This window comes from Eutrigla gurnardus, assembly GCF_963514095.1.
Source record: "Eutrigla gurnardus genome assembly, chromosome: 5".
Lineage (NCBI taxonomy): Eukaryota > Metazoa > Chordata > Actinopteri > Perciformes > Triglidae > Eutrigla > Eutrigla gurnardus.
Window position 1 is genome coordinate 10,067,032 of NC_139919.1, and position 24,668 is coordinate 10,091,699.

Sequence of the window (24,668 nt, forward strand, 5' to 3'; positions counted from 1 at the left end):
TTAATGATTACAAGGACCTCTCAGGAGCAGTTCTACTGTGTTTCTATAATTGCTTTTCATGGATCTTTCCATCATCATTTCCCCCCAAAAAGTTAACACCCTTTCTTTATTATAAAATAAAAGGCCATGGTTGTTACTGCTCTACAATATAATTGTTTTTTCATGCAACTGCCAATCTCTCTCTCGCTCTCTGTTTCTTACTCTACATGCCTGATTTAACTGAGAAACAACAATGAGTAATTACCAGCTGCAACATTGACACTGGTATTGTTTTCACCTTGAGAGTGAGTCATCATGACAAAACGTGCAAAATGATTACAGATATGTATTTAATAATAACAGATGTCTTTCTTTACTCATCCATCAGGAAAATCAAGACCAACTACTTCATCGTGTCTCTGGCGTTTGCTGACCTCCTGGTCTCGGTGCTGGTGATGCCTTTTGGGGCCATCGAGCTGGTCCACCAGCACTGGATCTATGGTGAGACCTTCTGCCTGGTCCGGACCTCGCTGGACGTCCTGCTGACCACCGCGTCCATACTGCACCTGTGTTGCATCGCCCTGGACAGGTGAGATTTTCAGGTCTGCTGGCGTGACAACAGAGCAGTTCACGAGTTTTCCTTTTTTCCACGTTGCTCAGCACAGCTTTCAAACTAATGTATTTCATTTGGAAGTATCGATCATGCCTGCACGTTTTTTTTTTGTTTTTTTTTTTCAGTCGGGACAACATGATGGTAGAAAATGAACATTAGGTCAAGGCAACAAACCCACTCAGGTTTAGGAAAATCAATGTGATTGGCCTAAAATAAGCTAAAATAACTAGAAACATGCAGTGTTGAACACAGGTCTCAGGTGGTTGAAAGTCCTGTGTTGTTGGACCCATCCACCTCTGTAAAGCGCCAGCTTTCAGACAAGTTTAAGTCAGGAAATTTAAGTTTCCTTAAGTGCCTTTCTTAAGGCACAAATTAAATATGTAGGGTTTGAGAAATGCTGACTGATCTACCAGGGCGGAGTCTCTGGAGATCAGGGACTAGTAGTGACGGGGGATCCAGGTGAGAGGGGGAACAGGATGAAGACATGGGCGATAATGGAGAAACGGAGCGAGGAGTGAGTGATGGGGGATCTAGGTGAGTGGTGGAGCAGTGAGCATGGACGTGGCCTTAACAGGTAAAGACTTGGGCTGAATCTGGCAGGAAGACAAGGGAGGATCAAAGACAGGCACAGAACAAGATGATTTGCTGTTTACCCCATGAAGAAGCAGTATGAACTGGCAGCAGGTGGAGGGCAGGACCAGGTCTAAATAGAGGAGAGGTGGATGAGCAGTTTCAGTGGAAACAGCAAAATTCCCAGGAAAAAAATGACAAAAAGAGGAAGTAAAGCTTGTGGAAGGGCATCTCTTATAGTTGAATTAAATAAAAAAGAATTGTTCTCCAAGAAATTATGGTACTTCAAAATAGTGTTTGAACTAAAATAAAATTGTTTGTATATGTGTGTGTGTGGTGTGTGTGGTGTGTGTGTGTGTGTGTGTGTATATATATATATATATATATATATATACATATGCCATATGCCATATGCCTTGACATATGTGGGAACACTTGTTGTGTGTGTCGTAATGGGCTTGGGGAGGCAAGATGAATTGTGTAGTTGTATAGATGAGGTTAAAGATCATGAGCTACAGTACATCAACATGTACATAAAACGTTATTTTCCCACATCCCCCTGGTGTTGTTGTGTTTTTAAATAGTTTGGTTTGATTTGTGGAGGATTTAAGAAGGTAGAGAAGCTGACAGGAGACTAAACAAAAACCTACCAAAAGTCACTTCTTCCAACAACATTTTGCACGCAGACATCATAAAAAGCTGATGTACAAAAATAGCACCTCTAACTTGAGTTAAAGTTGGTCCTGGGCTGAAACATTAGTAGGTGAATGGCTTACAAGTGTTAGTAGGAGCTAAGGGGTGTTGTGATTCAAGCCTTTCACTCCGACGGCTTTGAGATGAACTCTAAGGAGAGGAACTCCAGACGGATGGGATGTAGATGGCATCGATGAATTTTATTGCCTCTGCAGCCAAAGTGATGGAGAGGAGAGAAAAAAAAACAATTGCATTTACAGCAGCCTCTCTGAAGCACATAGACATGCTGTTTATGTATCGGTGTAAATCCTGTTCATTGAGGATTCTAGTATCTGACTTTGGGACAGCACCAATCTTTCTCTCCAACCACTTCAGTTCGTCATCATTAGCTTCTGTTCTTTAGTCTTTTCTCAGCAGAAAAGCATATTTCATGAAGCTGATATGCTGTTGTTGATACATTTTTATGTTGCTCTGTTAGAATTTGTGGTTTGTTGAGGGTCAGGGGTTAAAATGTGATTTGTTATTGGGGGGCCACCGTGGTTTCGGGATCACCCCGATTTATTTATTTTTTTATTCTCTATTTGATTGATTTGTTTTTATTTTGCATTATTAATGCACCTTGGCACCTCATTTACATTCAACACATCTTATGAATTGTGATTTTCAGTTAAGTAGTTTTTAGAATATTAGTTTTGAACAGAATACATTACAACTGCTTTCAGGTTTATTGACTTGGGGGGAAATCATTTTACGTTATTAAATGTATTTATGTGAACAGTGGTACATAAGTACGTTTACTTGTACTAATATTTCTTCTTTACTCCACTACATCTCTCTAAATATTGTGGGCCCTAGTTTCGTAGACCAGGCGCAGTCAGCTTTCAGCGCACCTGCGCCGCGCCGACGGGGTGTGTCCGCCTGGATTTTGCAAGTTTCGTGCACCGCGCAGGCTCGCGCAGGCACACCTCCCGTCTCGCCAACCCGCGCAAGTGGGAAAGAGGGAGGAGAAGAAGGCGTGAGTGGGAGACGAGGAGGAGACGAGGCGTGGACTGGGATTAATACAGCCGATTCAGATCTTCACCAATCAAATGAGCTCCTCTCCTCACCTTTAATGCGTTAGGGGAGGTTCAGTGCAAGTTCTGTCACTTGACAACCCGATGACAGAAGCAGCGCCGCCGCTCCCACCACGCGCATCACGCGCTGTGCGCGCGTATCATAATAATAACAATGCCCATATTATAAAAAACAGGAGAGAGAGAGGGAGATGTTTTGGTCCGAGAGGCTGAGTTTCCGTTACGCGTGCCATCCGCCTTTGATCTGACGTCAGATGTGACGGGACAATCTATATAGATATAAATTCACGTGTTGATTCAATTAGTTGCATTAAATAGTGTTTGTTGTGATTATTTATTGCATTTAAATGTGCCTGGAACTGTGGAAACCTGCCTGTAAGGTCTCGGTGACGTGTGCGCACTGCGCGCCGTCAGCCAAACTTCCACTCCGCCAGCTGTGATTCGCATTGAATGAATGGACTTTATTTACGCCTTGCGCCTTGCGCTGAGAGTAGACCAGGTTGGAGCTGGCGAGCTTTCAGCGCAGTCTCGGCGGGGCTTTTTGCCACGAAACTTCCGCTACGCCAAGCTGAATCTGTGACGCCTCCCCCTGCTGCGCCGCCACACCCATCTTGGCGCAGGCGATCCACCAAACTGCCAAACTGACGGTGCGCAAGGCTGCGCGGGTCGAAACTTGCATTGCGCCGGCTCCGCCACCCTGCGCTGCGCCACGAAACTAGGGCCCTGTATGTTTAACTCCATTTAAGTATTAACTTGTTACTTTGCAGATTCAGATAATTATAACAATAATTCTAAAATGTTATACATTATGATATATTATTGTGGAAATAATTGATTTTATGTAATGAGTAGCCCCCTTAAATATATATACAATAAAAGCTTATACTTTTGTGTTTATATTTGACAACTATTTTGAATGTAGGACTTCATCATTTATTTTATTATGTATGTATTTATTTATTCATCTATGAATCTTCTTCCACTTACACACACTTTTCAGCTTCAGTCCATCCAGTTAATCTAGTAATAATGCAGTTTGAATGCAGATTAATGGAGATCTGTTCTGCTCTAGCTCACATGTATATACATGTATTTTCATACTCACACAAACAAAAGAGCATTTTTCAAATGAGACAATCTAAAGCTGAGAAACAGTGGAGGAGGAAATTGTTTCTTCATTCAATTATCTGGTCAGAGGAGCTGGTAGCCTACACTCCATACATCCAGCTGCCTGCGCGTGCTGGAGCAGCACAGCTTCCATTACCAAGTCATAGCGAGGCAATCACCCTTCATTACCCCAAGCCCCCCCCCGTCCCTGCTGAATCCCATCACGTCTCCCCTGGACTGTGTCGTCCTCCACTACTTCTCCAAACTGCCTGCTTCTTTTGTTGTTCATCCTGATGTTTTTCTCAATATCAATTTTGCTGATATCAGTAGCTTGTACAAATGTGTGCACTCATGAAAAAGCCTTTTGAGGATAGAGGACAATTATTTCCCCAGTTAGCGACCGAGCGCACCTCTTCACACCATTAACAGCTCCCGAGCAGATGAAAAATGTTGTTTTACCTCCCAAAATCCACCAAAACGTAGTTAATTTGAAAAATAATAACACTAGTCAACCCAAACCGAAGCATTGCATTTGTGTAGTATAATTATTGACTAACTAAATGTTGGGATTCGGGAAACCCTGCTTGAAAAACCTGGACATCTGATCACAGTACAATAGCTTTGTGTCTTTATGCGTCAAAAGGTATTATTTATTCGGGTCGTGGTTATGACATTTTGGACCAACATGGATGTAAACTGCAAATTTTTCAAAATAATTTGGTTTTCTAAGAAATTCAAAGAATATATTAAAGTTCAAAGTTACTTTGTTGGTCTCCCAAAGGAGAAATTTGACTCGGATAGTAGGGAAATTGCTGCATCATTTACATTACAACATACAGCAGAGACATCCAACCAATACAAAGAATAAATATAAAAAAAGAAGACCATAAAAGTACAAATGTACATTGAACATTTGGGCTGCCTAAAAAAAAGTGAGCTGTGCAAATTGCCATCCATATGCTTGTGTAAAAGAGCCATCCGACATGCAGACTTCTGTTCTACCTTACATGCCTTGCAAACCCTCATTCATACTTTCATAAACATGCATGTATTCAGTCATATATACATTCATTTATCTATTCACCACTACCCATACATTTAATCCTAAATAAATATACATTCATTGCTCAGTTTATACCCATCCATTCAGCCATGAGCATACATTCATTCCTACAATATACAAATGTGCACAGAATTGAAACAGCTATGAAATATATAATGCATAACCGGACATATTAAAGTCCACTCAATTGTACGTTTATGACTGTTGAATACTTATTGGCTTTAATTTAAGAAGTCAATGAAAACATGAATGTTTTTGGTCACATTCACACTACTTTTCCATGGCTGTGAACATATGAATATGTGCTAAGTTCTTATTAATATGATGGTCTGGTAATGTGATCATCAATGAAAGGTGCTCTTCAACGGTAATACAATGCCATTAGTGTCGGAACTGCTGAAGTTAAAGATCAACAGCGTCTGTATAATGGACTCAGAGCTTTCCTTTCATGCCTTGAGTAGCTTGTTAACCTTCAAGCTGTAATTAAAGGCCATTTTAAGAATCTCATCGTGGATGTTGTTCTATTAGGGGAGAGACAGACAGATGGACAGACAGACAGCATGAGTGTCTCTCTGCCCATGAAACTGCAGGAAGAGACCAAGAATTAATGAAGCTGTCACTCAATGCAAGAGAGAGTCTGCAGTCCCATATGAAAGCAAAGCCCAGATTAACAGTTTCTCACTGTGTGTGTGTGTGTGTGTGTGTGTGTGTGTGTGTGTGTGTGTGTGTGTTCTGCTGGATATTTTAAATACCCAACAAGCACATGCACACATCCACATTCTGCAGAACAACAGAAACAAAGGCACTAAAGTTTAAAACGTCTTGGCAGATTTCTCATTGGATTTGTTGGTAATCCGCTTTTGTTTACCAAAACTTGTCCTCTGTTTTAGGAGTTCATCTGCCAGGGTGAGATACATACAATCATGGAGACACACCAACAAAGAGTTATGGATTCAGAGCACAGAGAAAGAAGGAGCTTGTTTTCATGAAAAATCATCTGGCAACCTTATTTAACCAGGGAGCGTTTGGGAAACACTGTCATACTTTGCTGGCTTTTAGGGGCGACCTCCATTAGAGAGTGATGCCACGCCCCTTCCTCTGTTCCCCATGGGACCTTATTTTTTTAAATGAAATATGTACATCAGTCAGTGACGGAAGATCATTTTTGTATCTTTGTATCTCTTTGCATTTTTGTTTGAATTGTACCAAGAATTACAAATATAATGTTGTCAATTCATAAGATCATTTTTACAGTCAATCACAGTTTGTTGTCGGTTTGCCGTGAAAACACTCGGTGAACTACGTCTCTCGTCTCACTTGATTTTACCTGGGTAGTGATCAAATTAGTAAGACCCGATTTTTAGTAAGAGTAAGGTTACATCCTTTTACGAAACAGCCATTGTAATTTCAGTGTGATGCCTACACTAAGTATTAAACTATTAGTATTATCAGTTTTACCATTATTACTTCTGTCTCTCTTTGCATCCAGTTTGACCCACCGCTATAACACCGTAGCACATACAAACCCTATCCTGCTCATACATGTTGCTGCTCTAAGCCCATGCAAACAATTAAAGGTGACCGATATAACAACATTATCATTCATATCATCTCAAAGTGTTGCTTAGCCAGTGATGGGAAATTTTGCCCTTGCATGATTTCTGCAACTCCTGCAAGTTCCAAGAGAATGCTAATTGATGTCCATACTACACAGCAATTAATGGAAAGTAAATGAGCTGAAGGGTGCCTGTAGGAAAAGATCTAGAAACTGTGTCGCGTGCATTTGAAATAGTCAGCAACATTGTAAAATGTCCATGATTTATTGATGAGGGAGCTCAGACCTGCTCCTTTAACTGCACCTGTCATGGCAGAACCTGCCAGGCTGTTCATCTGGTTGTGGTTCATGTGTATGCCGTTAAATCTGCCAATTCCAGTTAGTGAGGCCTCAGAGGCAGTTCTGCCCTGCAGGTCCGAGTCAGGGCAAAACACACTAATTAGTGCCACTGAGTGCTCCATAGGAACAACGGGGTTAAGGGCCTTGGGTGAGAGCACCTTGACCATGCAGGGAGGGAAACAGGCCTTGACTTTCCACGGACGATTTGAACCAACGGCATCCATCTAATAGGCTAATTCACTTTGCGTATCCTTTTGGGGTGGCATGGATCACAAACTCACGGCTCGGATGGTGTTACGGTTTTTAGTCACAAATCGGATCGGCAGAAAAATAGGGAGCAAATATACAAATTCATGTGACACTGAACAGGACAAGCAGTGGTGGATAGGGGATGGTTGGATGGATGGACATATACTGTCAATGAGCCATATTGGCCGATAGAGATCATTTTTGTTGTTGTATTTGTTTTCTATAGCAGGTGGTATACAAGGCTCCTAAATTTGTTTTCACTACATCATGAAAAATAATTTACATCGTCCTGAACCATCACCTTTTGTAGTGATCTATGGTGTCTATTTGCATCAATTTAAAATATTTGGAAAAATAAAGTATTTATATTGACAAAAACCGTAATGCATAAATCCTGTCAGGTGGCACAGTGGTATCACTGTCACCTCATAGAAGGCTTCAAACTGTGGGATCTCTGGGTGCAGGTTTGGTTTACCCAATGTCAGCTGGCTTCAGCTCCCCCCCTCCCCCCCCCCCCCAGCAGCAGGACTAGAAAAAGTTGCAACAGTAGCTGCAGAGGCCGTCAGCAGAGCATTCAGAGTGACATTGCACCAGGTGACATTGCACCAGCCTCCTGCTGTTCGCTGTCTTGATCACGGCACCTAGCAGCTTAGACAAAAGGCTGAAGAGAAAAAAAAGAGAAGATTAGCTGCTGAAAATTGAATTGCAACACGAGATTGAAAAAGAGCAAAGAAAGAGATTCAATAATTGGTAAATAGTGCAATGTTAGGAGTGTGTAGCCTTCCCTCAGCACTCAAGAAACCTTCATGTTCCCCAAGGATCCTTTCATGGCTCCACTTGGAATTTAATGCATGAAACACCAACATGAAAAGATTCTTTGAGGAACATTTTATGTTCATAGGATTCATATTGTCCCTCAAGGAGTTTTAGATTTTTGTGTCGGCAGAGTGTCTTTGTGTCCGACAGATAGTGAAGAAGACACTCTCTTCCCACAACCTTCAAAACGCCTTCAATGCTTGACCTTGTGTGGAAGACGGGGCAGAGATATTGAACAAAGAATCTCTCAAGAAGGCGAAAAATCTGTGTCACATTCATCATCTGTCATCATCCGATGTTGGAAAATGTTTTATGGGGCTTTAAAACAGCATGTAGTCCAGTCAACCTTTCTTGGCCGAAATATGATTAAACAGTTGAGATAGAACCTGAATGAGAAATGTAGGATGAGCCTGACACGTTCACAAGATGCAGGCAGAACTGCAGAACTCATCCTCCAGACGGGCCAAACCAAAACTCAATTAACTATGATTTTCCAGGAAACATAATTGAATGTGCAGTTTAGTTGTATAGGAAGGAGGCAAATTTCTTTGGCCCAAAATCCGTTTAGTTGGTCCACTGAGAAAGAGACCGTGTGACAGAAACATGTGAAATGAATATCTTTTATCTGAATATCTCATTATGAGAGAGAAATCTATTTCACAAACAATCTGTAACACCACTAAGATAAGTAGATTTGGTGACTTGGAATTATTACAGCACAAAATTAAAAGAAGGTACTTTTACACCATGTTCCTGCTCTCCAAAACAATGTTTATGCTAAACAGGCAACAAAGGCTGTTCATGTCATTTGTAGCTTCCAGCATCTGAAATAGATGAGCAAAACAAGAAAATCCCAGATGGGGAAGAAAACAACACCTTTAACCTCTCACATTATCACTATGAATCTCCAAGATGAAGCATCTGTTCTCTGCACTGAAGGAGAAAAAGCATAAACACAGAAGGGAAATATGAAACCCTTTGAATACATATTATAATTTACTTTATTATTTCCAGCACATTGCCCTTTCGTTTATTTTTTATTTTTTTTTACCATCAAATATAGTCTTACATTCAATATGCAGACACCTGACCCAAAACAATTGAAAGCTGTTTATTTTAATCACTTTTAAACAGATCGTACAGTTGTGTCTCTTACCTGTTGGAGGGTTGCGTAGAGGAAAACAGACCAGGCTTGTAAACAGGGAAGAGCAGCAGGATGCCAACATGGCTTCTGGGATTCACTTAATTCTAATGGCAACCCTCTGCCGCATCTGTTCCCCATGTATTGTGTCCATTAGTACTCGTCTCTTTGTTAATCTATCTATCCATTAGAGGTGGGAGAAATAACCGATTCAATGATGCATCGCCATGCTTTGTTAACAATTCTGCATCGATGCAGGAAAGTCTATAATCAATGTTATTGATCTATTTATTTAGTTATTTTGGGGGGGGCTGGGTTATTGGTGCAAAAACAATAAAGACAAACAGTAGCGATTTTACAGATGTGATGGATACTATGACTAACAACAACTAAAATAGTTTACTATAATATAGTATTAGATGTATTATGTATGTTATTGTCACGGTCATTATTATTATTACTACTATTATTATGCTCTTCCCTCCCTCCCATAACTGTTTGTATTAAATCCAAAATAGAGATGCATCAAGAACTGTTATAATCAAATCATGACCCTCTGAATTGTAATCGAATCATGAGGTGACTGACCCACCACTATATCCATCCATATTCCTCTTTTATTCAGGTCCAGGTCGCAGGGTTAGAAGGACAAGTCAGACTCCCATCTCCCCATGAACACTTTTCCAGCCCCGAGGCGTTCCCAAGCTCCATGAAATATATAATCCCTCCAGCATGTTCTGCCACCTCAAACCTTCTCGACACGAAGGAGCAGCGGCTCTACGCCGAGTTCCTGCATTTTACGCTCACTCATGTTTGATACTTGAACTCCCTGGCGTGACTCACTTGCAGTCTGTAGTTTCTTTTTACTTTTGACTAATTTTGGTTAGATGGAAACATTAAGAAATCATAAATATCTAGTAGGAAAAGCACAGGTGTGACTAAAAACAATAACCATAACAGTGTGACAGTGACCCAGTATGCACAATACCAGGACCCTGACATTTGTGACATGTCCAATTAGCCTTTCCTCATGTGAGTCTTGACTTATCGTAGCGCTCTTCTCAACAGACCTTGGAGCGGATCAGAGGTCATTGTGACGGCTGAAAGGAACAAAATGACACTGGATTTATGGAAGAGAAAAACAAATTTGAAAGCAGAGGAAAGGAGAAAGCTTGAAATGTCACTTGACTTGGCTCTCAGAGTGTTTCTCCATCTTTCTGGCTGACAGACAACATGAGCTTGTGTGACAGACAAAGAGAAAGGAAAGAGAGATACCAAGACAAAATAGGGGGAAATGGAGAAGAAAACAGTGAGAAAGTGAGAGGACATAGAACAAGAGTGAACAGCTGCAGGATAAAGCTTCTCATTCACCCACTGTCAGCTGAAGATGCTGAAAAAGGCTGAATGGAAGCAAATTAAGACTAAAAATACCAGAGTTGCCACAAGGAGGATGCTCCAACACAAAGGCATTCAGTCAAGAGGCCAAAATACAGAGTCATTTAGACTGAGAAAACAACACCGGAAAACTGATAGAGCTACATAAAGTTAAAGTAAAGAGAGGAAAATAGATTTTAAACTATTCAACTTTTAATTAAATACACAAGTCTCATATTTTTCTAGTTACAGATATATTAGTATCTATATCTATATATGTTTATCTGTAAAATGGTATTCTCATCAATTTAATATATAAAAAATTAAAATTTTGAATCCAAAGCCACATGCTTTTAATGACTTTACTGACTGATTATTTTCTAAATTCAAGGCCGAAATTACCAGGAATTACCCAGAAGTGGAAAATGTGTTTAATTTCACACCAATTTTATTTAGTCTACCACTACTACATTTATATTGCACAGTGACGATTTTATAAGTTCACACAACGATCATGTGAAAATCCATCTTGTCAGGCTTAGAGTCAGGTGTTTATGTCCGGACCAGTCTGCCTCCTTTGAGGAGCTCCTGGCAGCTGTGGGCGTGGTTTAGGTGTGTGTGACGTGACACGGAGAGGCGTTTTGTTCTTAACAATGCCCTTGCCCTTTCCTCAACAGTCCACTCAGGAGCTTTTCTGGAGCTTTCAATCGCATCGTATTGCTTTCATGTACAGGAACAGAAATTGTCCATTTATGATGTCACTCAGCACAAACACAATACCAATAGAAAGTTAATTAGGATCCTTTTAATGGTGGACACACAAATCAAATGCATCCATGTGACTATGCAACGGACAGAACTAGAGTCAGTATAAAATATGGAGAAGGAGTACTCAAGGTGGGGGGTTGGGGAGGTGGATGGGTCTAACAACACAAGACCTTCAACCTCAAATCTGCATCGCCTAAAAAGAAGCTCACATTCATTTTTCTTGCTGAGAACTAACTGTATGTAACTATTTTCAGCCCAACCAGGATGTGTTTCCTAAACAGAACTAATTGGCTTTGTTGCTTAAATGTAAACTTTGGTTTTGTCGCTCCATGTTGTCCTGACTGACGTGATGCAGGCACAAACAATACTTTCATCATCATGCATAATATGTATCCTTGTACACAAATCAGTAGATTTACATTTCATGACTATTTCATGAACTGTGTTGTATCATATCATATCATATATCATCTCTATAAGCAGATTGAGTTTGCTTGGTTGTCATTTAATAGAATATATTGTGAGTGTCCTAAGAACAAACCTACTGTAGGGCATCATAACATGCTAATGCAACTATGACTAAATGACACGGTTCTATATTTGAAATAACTGCATATTATCGATGCACAGTAGCAGTTGATATCGAAGAGCATATTGTGCATTGATAATTGTAATACAGGATGAATACTGCTGCGACAAAATGTCAGATAAAGAGATGTCCTGATGAAGTAAGAGGACTTTAGTGTCTAGAAAGAGAAAGGACAGAGAAAGAGGAGATGAGAGTCAATAGTGAATAGAAAAATAAATAACTGCCGTTGCGACTCTGAGTCATTCAGTATGACGTCTTACCTTAATAAAAGTGCCTAATTTATTATTAGGCACTTTATCTCTACTTCATTGTCTCCTTTGTGCCACTTTTCTGCACGAGACTGAGCCACCTCTTGTGTCATTTCCACTAAAACCAAGCCTGTCAGCATTGATTAAACTCCCATGAGAGAAAGGACGCAGATGTTGCTGACTGACATGGCAGAGCAACACTGTTTATTCAGTGTAATGAAGTATATGACACGTGTCACTAAAGATCACATTTTCTAAAGCTGCCGTTCTTAGTTCTTAGCACGGACACCCAGAGTGGAGCTGCTCTTCTGTCCTAACATGTCATTCATTGCATCGAATCAGTCTGATCAGCTGGCTAGACAAAAAGAAAGCAAAACGAACGAGACTAGGTACCAATGGTGCACGCTTTATTTACTTGCTGCAAAAATAATAATATACACAACAGTAAATACTGCCTTGTAATTGATCTAACTGCCTCATTTGTTTTGTGATTAATGTGGAGCTAGTAGTGTTTTGTACACTTTATTTTTCGTAATCTATACATTTTAAATGTTGAAACTTAAATGTGGAGGAGAATATGAACCACATGAACTACATGACAACATAGTTTAAGTTTGGCTGTTCTCAGAAACCAGCGTCCATATAAATAATGTCTGAGTATAAATGTCAAAAATAAACAGAGAGTAATGTTTTGTAGATCAAAAGGAAACGGGGGCCATCTAAAGTGCTCCCGGTCAGGACATGCTGCCATTCAACCGTGCTACGCCTGCTTCTAATCTTCCCAGGCTTCACGTGTGTGTGAGAGTGTGTGTGCCGTTTGCATTTATGCATACTATTGCTTCTTTGTATGTTTTTAAGCATCTGGAGGGGGTTGCATACTGTGCTTTTGTGCATGTGTGTGTGTGGACATTTATAAGCAGACAATGCAAGAATTCATACTTGTATTGGAGTCTGGGGGGGATTGTGTGTGACTACACATCCACACTTACAGAATCAATTTGCAACCATTCAACATGTCTATTTGGGCGACTCAAATAGAAAGGGACTCTTGACCTTTTTGTAATGCCACAGCACATGCAGACCACACACAGCACACACAGCCACTTCAAATTACTGATGGCTGTGAAATGCCACGCACCGCAAGCAGGTAATGAGGTAGGACCGTAGCAGGGGAGGCAGCAAAATATCAACAGTGACTGGCGATGGAATGAACTGGATCAGCTTCAATACTGCAGAGTGCAGTGTTCAGTCAACCCTCCGAGGAGAAGCAAGGGTGATACAAATGTGTAAAATCAGCTGCTCTGAGAGCATGAGTTTGGAAGTCAGTCACTCAATGGTGCTAAATCCAAGAGATTAATAAGTCAATCAATTGGGATAAGAGTGTTAAAGTTGTACTAATTGTATTTTTAAGCACTTTGGGGCAGAGAACTTGAAAAACAAGTCAACACACAAACAGTTCTGACATATTGTTGCCCCAAGAACGCCCTTGTCACTGACTTGTTAGCAAACAGTTGCTTATGAACCATTCTCACTCCCAAATCATCAAATAATGCAGCTTATCAGTGCCCCCGCCGTCTAATCTGGACTCACCGAGGAACCCTTAAGTATCTCTATGGGACACGCCAGGCTGTCAACTAACTCCAAGATGATGCATAGTATAAAGATGTACCATTCAAACAAACGGTCCTTTTATGGAGGAGACTGCTTTTTGTGTCGAGTGTGAAACCAAGTCAACATCGACTTATTTTCGCTAACTTTTTGTTATATAACTTCTTTACTAAGTCACGACACATAAAAGACATATTTTACCCAAACCAGTATCTTTTCCTAAACCTAACCAAGTACAGTAGTTTGAAGTAAACCAAAAAAACTAAGTGAATCTTCATTGGAGGTTCATTTTGAAAAGAGACTGTGTCCATGTACAAGAAATAACTTAAAATGCTGGTTTTCTGAATGGAGTTCCTGCTGATCAGAGGTGGGCTATGCTAACAGTGTAGCTGCTACACTTAAAATAATGTCATCCATTTCAGTGAGGACAGGAGGAGAATCTAAACGCTGATGGGCTTTTGCTACACAGCGGCATGCAAATGTTTCACTTGAGTTGAAAGATTTAAACTTGCGAGATTAAAAATGTGACATCAATCATGTTTGCGAATTTGCATTTGTATTCAATAGCAGCGCACAAAAAAGTGTTGAGTTGCTGAGTGGTTTACTTCATCTGTTTCCTATTACACTGAAACAGAACTGAGCATGCACACACACACACACACACACACACACACACACACACACACACACACACACACACACACACACAATCGTAGACCAGGTAGAATTGCAGATGTAGAGGACTTGTTACAAAAAGCAATAGAGCAACTGTCATTTGCACTTTTAACCAGGATCGATATCTGTCTCTATTTTTCTCTCACTCTTTATACCAATCCTATCTATTATCCTCCCCTTCCTTCCTGTTTCCTGTCCTCCTTCTCTGTCTTTCCTCTTTTTCTTATTTTTTTTCCATTCCTTCTCTAACTTTTCTCTTTTCACGCTCCATCTCTTTCAGTCCTCCTCCCTTTCCCCGTGCTCCTCTGTGGTATTTCTGTATCAACCGTACGATTCCATTTATGCGGCTTCTAACCGGCGTCATCGCTGCACTATCACAGCCCAACAGCATGCTATTTCCTGCTGTAGTGTTTGATATGATGCTTGGAGACCCAAATGTGCACTCACTGGTGACAAAGTCAGAGCAAGTGTGTGTGCGAGGTCGTGAGTAACTCGAAAAATAGGTGAGACGGATAAAAAGGTATACATTATATTATATATATTTAAGTGGAAGCTGATTTGCTTGTAAGCTTAAAAGAAAAAGAAATGTTTAAAATGACTTAAAATGTGTAGTTTGTCCATTTGAATCTGTAATCAACTTCCCCTTTATGACACAGAAGGTCGAGCCCAACATATCGTGTACTTATACTTATACTACTATATGGTGAAGAGCGGGGCAGCACATGGATCACATTTCAGAGTGTGTCTGCAGCAAGCTTCCAGGATCATAACTGTCATGGAGGACAAGTGATGTTGTTCCACCTCCAGCAGCAATGAAGCAGCCAAGGCCAAACAACAATTTAGTGACTAATAGTCCTAAGAAGAGGACATTAGGGATAATGTCAGTTATTTGTCTCTTATGATCATTTACCCTATTTTGAGACATGAGAACTGCCGATTTAAACAGGATAAAGGATAGAAGGTGGAGTGGAGGGGTTCTAGTGCTTAATGATTGGTTGTTAGCATATATTTGCAAATGCTCTGGCAGCCAACACCTTCTTGTGTTGCCAAAAGAGCTCATTGAAAAGGAAAAGAGAGTCAGAAATAGAAGGACTGAGTGACAGTTAAAAACAGCAGGAATAAACAGATATTTCAGCTCTGTCCCGTTGTGCAATCACTCCTCATGCATGGTCCTTATTTTTGTATTTTTTTCATTTTCTTGATGTAGGAATTGACATTTCTAATACTGTCGTGTTTATGCAAATTTAGGACAGAAATGGTCAAATAAAACATTGTACAGGGTGGAGAATCATAATACATGTGTATCGTAGATACCTTTTTTATTTAGGAATATGTTACTTTTCTTATAACTTGTCTGTTATCTAGAATTAGTCATTTATTTTCAACAGCCTTAGTTACGATGGAGTATTCAGGCCATGGTAGGTGAGGGGAGTAATATTCAAAGAAGAAACTATGAAACTTAAAATATCAAAGTCATAAATATACAAGAGGAAAAAATGATTTTCTCCAAGATTGTAATGTCATTAATTTGCAAGAAAAATCATACATTCTCTGAAATCAAGCAACAAATTTGCCAGAAAAGTTTTATTTTTGTAAAATTAAATGAATTAACGTCACCACACCCGACAACACCACCGTAACTACGGTAACACCAGCCGCTGTCTGAATTCCGTTGCTCCTAAATAGGGTTCTTATGGATGAGCGAGGCAACGGTCCATATACAATATATATGAGTTTGCTGTCATGTTCTTTCAGTGTTATTTTATGAGCATAATGCTGACGTTGGTATACATTGTATTGTGGATCTGTTTTCCATTAGATGTTTTCGACGTCCTGACAAGGCAAAGGTCCCGAAAGATGCATACCTTCATTTTCTTTCTGCATTCTTTTATGGGCATACATACATAGTATGATAATATGTTTTGCACTCGGCAGCTCATTAGTATTACTTCAGAGAATATTCACATTGTTTCTCTGAATATTACCCCCCAACCCCGGGTCCATATTAAAACATTTACACTAACATGAGTCTAATATGCCTTCATACTTCTTTTTTTTAATAACTAAATGAAATGAAATAAAGGTTGTAGTATCTGTGTTTTGGTGTATGGATGTGTTGAATGATGGACCCTTTTCTGATCTGGTATGCAGGTACTACGCTATCTGCTGCCAGCCTCTGGTCTACCAGTACAAAATGACGCCCATGCGAGTGGCTCTGATGATCGGTGGCTGCTGGGTTATTCCCACCTTCATCTCCTTCCTGCCCATCATGCAGGGCTGGAACAGCATCGGCATCGACCGCCTGGTGAGTCCGCTGCCTGTGTCGGTTCTATTTGGGGACGGAGTCAAACATACTTTACATCTCCACAGGAAATCTAAGTTTATGATTATGATATGCTGCTGTTAAGTGGAGAATGAGTTGCTTGGAGCGGAGAAATACGAAGAGAGGGAAAAATAGAATAACAGTTAAAAGAAATAGAACATAACAAAAAAAGCAATTAGTGTCCACATGTGCTGAGAAACAAATGGCCATCCTCAGGAGTTTGTATTGTTTACAAGATGGAAGAAATGCTTCTTGTGTTGCTATGGAAACAACATCAACACAGAAAGAGAAGAAGGCCAATGACACCACAAACATGGAGTCAAGCTGCTTCTTCATGTCAAATATAAAAGTATTTACAGGATGTTTGTGCAGTGAGGTTTTGTTTAATGTCAAATAAGACGCAAGCTAGAATACAGAAGGAGGGATGGGGAGAAATATTGTGGTACGAAATGCAATAGCATCATATTTTGAATGTATTAGAAGAGAAGACCACCCAACCTTGGGTCAGGATCAGGGCTGTAGTGGAGGCTAAACTTAAACCCACGTAAACACGGTTTACGCACCTCCAAATAGGTGTTAAAATGGATATTAGGTGATTTGTGAAGTGTCCTGCAGTGTCTCACCTCCTAGATAGATAGATAGATAGATAGATAGATAGATAGATAGATAGATAGATAGATAGATAGATAATTTATTGATCCCGAAGGAAATTCAAGCATCCAGTAGCAATAACATACATAGAACATACATTAGACATTAAACATACATTAGAAACTATACAAAAGCTATATAAAATAGAAAGATACAAGCACAAGGCCTCGATTACAAAGTCATTCCAAAGACAATACTTTTTGGTTTTTATAAAATTACGCATTCAGTCAGTGACAATGACGTTACCACGATTGTACACAGCTCTTTGCTAGCGAGTTTAATGTTGTTTAATGCGTAGTTGTACCGCATGGAACAAAGCTTATTTTCCTCCTCCAATGCAACCTGGGTAAAAGTCACAACAAGCAGGTGTGGATGATTTTGGTGCATCTGATCACATGATTCATAGTTGACCCACCTCTGATTTTACCACTACAGCCCTGGTCAGGATCAATCAGTTGCTTGAAGGTAGTTCATTATTTGATCCTTTATTCCCCTCAAAAGCTCTAAAATCCCTACAAATGAAACAAGTGGTGAAGTCGCTGAATCTTCCAGATCACATGTACATGAAGCTTAGATCATACAGAATAACAGTGTAATGGGCTGTTTTGGACCCAAAATCAGTTCAGCAAAACTCCACAGAGGAAATGGATACGGCGTCTGATTTGGATCAATCGAAGCATGAAAAACACACGGACTGAAAACAGTTCGGTTCAGGAGCCCGCTGAAAAAACAAGAAACTGGAGAACGAGACGGAGGAGTCGGCACAGAAACAGTCTCGGAGTCTAAGCAGACCACTTAAAAGCTAGGACAGGTGGCACGGAGAAACGCCAGGCAGCCATGTGGGCCGGCAGACAGAAACCAGGAAACACAGCCAGGAATCTTGGTGAGGAACAGAAGGCTGAGGCGTTTACCGGGGCAGAGACGAGGAAGGATAGTCAGGACAACAGGGTCGAAGCCGGGAGATCAATTAGAATGTATTCCTGTGACAGCCACATAGCCCATATTTATTTCTATTTTTGGTCAGAGCATTAGATTAATTGATTTGCAGTTGAATGAAAGCAACCAAACCAGGTATACAAGCCTGGAAGTACTGAGGAATGAGTTCACGTGTTTGTGTCTTCACAACTAATTTACCTTACCTCAGCCAAGAAGTTTCGCTGATGCTTCACAAATGCTGCAGCCTGTTGTAACAAAGACAAAGTGCACATAAGTGGGAGAACAGTAAGTAACAATAAGTGGGATAACTCAAATTTGAGTTATTACACCTTGAAGCTCCGGAGTACATTGCATTATGGTTGCTGTGTTCATATAGTAACTTAAAGTCTCTTAAAATACTTCTATTTTGAAGCAGTTGTAACTTTTGTTTTAGAAAGTGCAAGTGCAAAAAAAACCCCAAACAAAACAGAAACATGATATGAAGTTGTCAAATCACGTATAAATGGAACCAATTACTTGGTGTTATTGATTGTTTTATAACTACATATAAACAGTTCCAAGTATGTTTTTTGTGCAAATTTGTGAATGAAAAGTTTTAAAGACAACATCTGCTCTGAATGAACTTAACAGAGCAGTGTAAAGCAGAAAGAGAGAGAGGGGCAGATGTGTGTGCAGACAAAGACAGCAGGATTGTGTGAGGAGAGAGAGTGATAGAGAGAGCGAGAAAGTGATAGAGAGAGAGAGAGAGAGAGAGAGAGAGAGAGAGAGAGAGAGAGAGAGAGAGATGCACCCTGGCCGCTATTAACTGTCTAACTTTATCTAAAAGTTACATCTGAGCTGACTGTCAACAGGAGGACTGGCTGGCTTGTGTTTGGTGGCATTGGCAGTGACTCTCTCTCGCTCTCTCTCTCTATCTCTCTCTCTCTCTCTCACACACACACACACACACACACACACACACACACACACAGAAGTTTACAGCACAACAGCAGCCTGGCGTTCGGGCTGTACAGCAGCGGTGGCAGCGTCTCTCTTTGGGTCTAATTAGAGCTGTTGAATATTTTGAGGATCAGTTCTGGCACAAACTGCAGCTCCAAAACTGAACTAAACAAGCAGAACTCTGGAGCCACTAGAGTCCATGTTACTGTCTGTTTTCACTGGTTCCTGCTGTTCTTATGGCCTTGTTGAATACAAAGCTCTGATTGGTCAGCGAGCAAAGTCTGCTGGTGTTCAGTATCACTGCACATTTGGTGATTATAATTGTGCACTATGATGATTTATACCTTGAGACAAAACGTGTCAACTGTCAGAGATTTTCAAATAGTAAAGTACTTTAGTAAACTACAAGTACCTCTACCTCAAGTACCTACCTAAAATTATACCTTCCATTTTCCGTCCAAAATTTCCATTTTCTGCTAGGGTACTTTATAATTCTACTCTTCAATTCAAAGGCAAATATTGTACTTATTACTTCACTTATTCAATGACTTCAGATCTACTTTGCAGATTGGAATGAAAGTAAAAAACATCCTGATTTGGCTTGAAATGGCAAAATTGAAACGAAACAAAGCATTTCGTTAAGGCAACAAAAATACTTGGTTCACATGGAACATGAAAGGGCTGTGGTTTTTGTTTCCCACCAAACGTAAGTTGTGTGCAAACAGGAGACAGGCCTGAGCTGCCACATTAAAGTGATAATCACATTAATGCATCATAAGTTGTAGCAGTAAGTCGTATTTCTGCTTTATGGACATATTGGATCCTCAGCTGGCTTTGTCAGAAGCAGACATTGTCAACCAGTCACTAATCCTGTTCTCAATATAAAAAGTAACTCACTGTTCAAAGATGGCATGGACAGACTTGTTGTAACTATGGTTACAGCTCTGATTTTACATTTTACAGCCTTGGGTGTTTGTTGCACACTTTTCTTATGCTGCCTATAATGAAAGCCTGTTTCTTATTATGTGGCAGAAGATTTTAATTTAGCTTGTAATTAAATAATATAATATGATACAATGAGTCTTTGTACTGAGCAGATTTTTGTGCAGACAATAGCTTGACCATGGCCTTCTTTTGCACGATTCCCTATATTATTCACTGTTGACACACAATTAAGCATCAAATGAACCAATTAAACAAATTGATTTTTACAGTCAATGTGGATATGTGCCCATGTAAAAACTGGTTTGAATCAATGAGTGATTAAAATAATTCAAAACACAGTTCAAGGGCAAGATACTGAAATCAAGCATTCTCAGGTTGATTTTGAAAATCACTAAAAACGTCTTCAGGCACTCTGATGAACACGCTCACGTGTTCACGTGCTCAGTTAATTGGCCAGCAGTTAACTTTGATACGGGGTAAAGATGGTATAACTTACCACCTGAGCTCCAAAGAGAAATCCTTATGATTTTCCAGAGATCATTCCAATTTTCTTTTTCATGTTTTTTTTTTTCTACAGCTCAAAGATTTAAGACAAGAACTGCAACGTGCACTTTGGCAAGACTTTAGTGGAATAATAATATATATTTTACAGAGCATACACATACAAAGAGCAGTACATGCATGAAGTACAGATACAAATATTTATATATAAATATATATTTATTCCTATTTTTTTCCTATTTGCTCTTATCATGGTGTTCATTCATGCAGCAGCGCTCTTAACCTCAACGCTCATGTTGGCCCATTCATAAAACAACTCCTGTTTACACACGAGGGAGCCTGGCTTTCATGCAGAGATATGGATTCATCTCTGTATAATTCATCTCATAGCCCCGAGCCGTAGTTTCCCCACAGCGATGAGATGATCGCGAAGGCAAACCCGAGATGGCTCTTCACTGTGATTAATGGTGACGGGCCGAGCCTCCCTCCCTCTCTGTTCCCCGCTCTCTGTGGGATTTAAGTGGGTTGTTGTGATGTCTGGAGGTGTTTCACGGAGCAGCGGAGACGATCCGTCCAGCAGCTCCGAGCACGGCTACTTCAACTATGTATTATTCCCAAAATTCCACCTTTCGGTGAATTAGATGTGTGTTCATGTGGCGTCATTTCTGCATGACTGCAGCACTAATCTGTTTCTCTTTTGTGTTCATTGTACCACAGCATGAAATAAAGGCAGTTTAAAAAAAAAAAAAAAACATTACAGTATTCAGATTACTTTCTATGGCAGCTGGTGCTTTGACGTGTTTTCACTTATAATAAGTAAGAATCGGATTTGAACCACCAGCGACGAGGATGATGGTCAGTAGACATCAGTCCCATGAATCCTCATTCAAAATCTCATTCTCACACTCAACATTGACATGACTCCGATCTGTCATCCTAATATTATGGTATGGTTATGCTTTCAACAATTAAAACTACTTTATCAAGTTGTGTGTCCACGTTAACAGTAAATCAACTTTCTTCTGTTTTTGAAAGTTGTAATTTCACCCAACCAAATATGACTCACTTTCCACTGCATTCTAATAATACACTGCTGCTCAATCGTGATGAATAAATATGGACACGTGTGCAGACACACACGTAATCTGTATGCACTGGACTTCAGCTCTCTGTACCACCTACTGCTGTAACATGTTGTGTCAAATGTCACAAGAAAAAGTAAAAGTTATGTAAAGTGAAAAATGCAATGATAAGAAAAGATTATGATGACGATTTTCTCCTGTGGGTAATGGGGGCGGGACTAGATAAGCCTTGGCTTCTCCTAGTGCTGGGCGGTATACCGGTTCATACCGAATACCGGTGTTTTTTTTGTTTATGATATGCATTTTTCATATACCCCAATACCGGTGAGTGTGTAGCGTATGAACGTCGGGAACGCAGAGCGGCGGAACGTCGCGCCGCCGGACATTGTTTGAGAGGGGGCTGTTTAGCAGCTGCACCAAACAAGCAGCATGCGAGAGCACAGCCTGTGTTGAGCGTAAGATGCGGTGAAAAAATAGATAAACACGGCGAAAGTTTCTTTTTGCCGAAACTTTCGCCGTGTTTATCCATTTCTTTTTTTCGCCGAAACTTTCGCCGAAAGTTCCGAACGAGCAAGCAATGAAACAGAAGAACTTGTGCCGAAAAGAGGAGCCGTGTCTGTTGTTTGGAAATTCTTCGGCTTTAAAAAATCGACGTCGAACAAACAACAATATTCTGCAAATGCCGTCGGGCTAAAGTTGTAGCCGCTGTTCGCACTGCGGGAGAAGAGACGAGTCAAATGTCACTCAAAGACGCGTTTGCTAGGGGGACTGCCTACGACAAGAAAAGCAAACTGTGGAACTATTTATTTTTTTAATTTATTTGTTTCAATATTATTTATGGATGTTGCCTTAATTGATGTCCAGTGGATAAAGAAGTCTTCATATTGCAGTTACAGGAGACGTATTGTTTACATTGTGTAGCCAGTTGGTTTACAAAAGATGTTTTTTCAAGTTGCAAAACAATAAAGGGTTCTGTATTTTGACTGCAACAGTCATGCATTCTGATTCCTTCACATCATTAATGCTAGTGTGGACATTAATGTTTTTCTACAATATTCACTCCTTATGACATTAAAATATGTCAGTCCAAGCCAATTTACTGCAGTAATTTTTCTCTAAATTATTAGAAAATTAGGTTAACTCCCAGTCGTGCTTGAAAAAAAAAATACCGTCAAATACCGTGAAACCGATATCATTTTGAAAAATACCGTGATATACATTTTTGGTCATACCGCCCAGCACTAGCTTCTCCCGTTTTCCCTTTCGGCCATGTGTATTTTACTATGTGAACAAAGATGTGTGATGATGTTTTAACAGACATGCCCGAAATAAACAAATAAATAAATAAATAAAATAATGCTAAACTGAGACGAGGTGTAAGCTGTTTCATAGAATGGCAAAGTCTTTTCCCATCTATTCTAATTGTTTTGTTAACCATTTATTTGTCTCCTATTTTGAGTTTTGTATGAACCCAATTTACAAGTGGTCCAGACCTTTCATAGGAGTCATGTGCAATTAGTCTTCTATTATATTAATTGGATGGATCATATATTTTATAATGAAGCAGTTTTGAGTTTGAAAACCCCATATAATTACAGATCCCTTTATTCTCTGGTGTTACAAAGTATAGATTCCGGTTTATGGATCTTTGAAAGCAATACGGAGCAGGACACATCCTTATATGGTATTATTTAAGAATAATTACAATTCTTAGGAATATGTGCTCATTTCAGTACAGGTGCCATTCCTGATATTTATGCCAGTCATTACACATCTGAGGTTTGAAGCATTTGCTGAATGTGACATGGAACACTACGATAATAACAGCTCTTGGATCAGGTCCATTGTTTTGATTTGTTGTTTCATTATGGTTGTTTTTTTTAATGCAATGAGTGTAAACTTTTCCTTTTGCTGGTTTAAACTTACATCTGACCCTTGAAGCCAGGCGCCTGTCTAACTGTCCGCTCTGGCGTGGCTTCTTTCACCAGATTGAGCAGAGGCGCCACAGCGAGGGCAGCAACTCCACATCCTGTGTCTTCATGGTGAACAAGCCATACGCCCTCACCTGCTCTGTGGTGGCCTTCTACATCCCTCTGATCCTGATGGTGCTGGCCTACCAGAGGATCTACATCACGGCTCGCGCCCACGCCCTGCAGATCAGCATACTGAAGCGGGCAGGGGGCGCCGGTACAAACTCCGCTGATCACCAACGCAACCACCGCATGCGGACAGAGACTAGGGCGGCAAAGACGCTGTGCATCATCATGGGGTGTTTCTGCCTCTGCTGGGCGCCGTTCTTCGTCACCAACGTGGTGGACCCCTTTATAGACTACACAGTGCCAGATAAGCTGTGGGCGGCCTGCCTGTGGCTGGGCTACATCAACTCCATGCTGAACCCCATCCTCTACGCCTTCCTCAACAAGTCCTTCCGCCGTGCCTTCCTCATCATCCTGTGCTGCGGAAGGAAGAGGTACCGCAGGCCGTCCATCCTGGCGTCCGGCGCTCCCTGCACCGCCACGCAGATCAACGGCTCCACACATGTACTCAAGTAAGTCCTCAAAATCATTTCGGTGTTCGGGTTCGAATCCATGTGTATCTGGCATGGGACTGTATAATACAGAGAGAAAAGGTATCCATTCACCTTGGGTGAAATTGCATTAGATACCACATGTGTCCAAAACAGTGAAATAGTGACAAAACTCAAAATCTACTGATTTGGACACACATTTTAAAAATGTTTTGTGTCATTCAGCATAACTTTCAAACTAATCTCGTTAATATTTAGTTGCAATTTCAAGTATTGTTTGTGCCTGCTACAGAACAAACATCAA

The 24,668-nt window shown here is 40.4% G+C and overlaps 1 protein-coding gene and 1 long non-coding RNA gene across 3 annotated transcripts in view; both read left to right on the forward strand.

The window, feature by feature from the left end:
* Positions 1-24,668, forward strand: part of LOC311013634 — a 377,991-nt gene that overhangs the window by 133,958 nt on the left and 219,365 nt on the right. The window lies entirely within an intron of this gene.
* The window catches only part of htr4 (5-hydroxytryptamine receptor 4), a 188,821-nt gene that overhangs the window by 106,794 nt on the left and 57,359 nt on the right, over positions 1-24,668 (forward strand). For both annotated transcript variants that reach the window (XM_084009755.1, XM_084009754.1), the window contains exons 4-6: positions 368-568; positions 16,612-16,765; positions 23,826-24,385. In XM_084009755.1, coding sequence (XP_083865881.1) covers positions 368-568; positions 16,612-16,765; positions 23,826-24,385 — 915 coding nt within the window. The remainder of the gene's footprint in view (positions 1-367; positions 569-16,611; positions 16,766-23,825; positions 24,386-24,668) is intronic.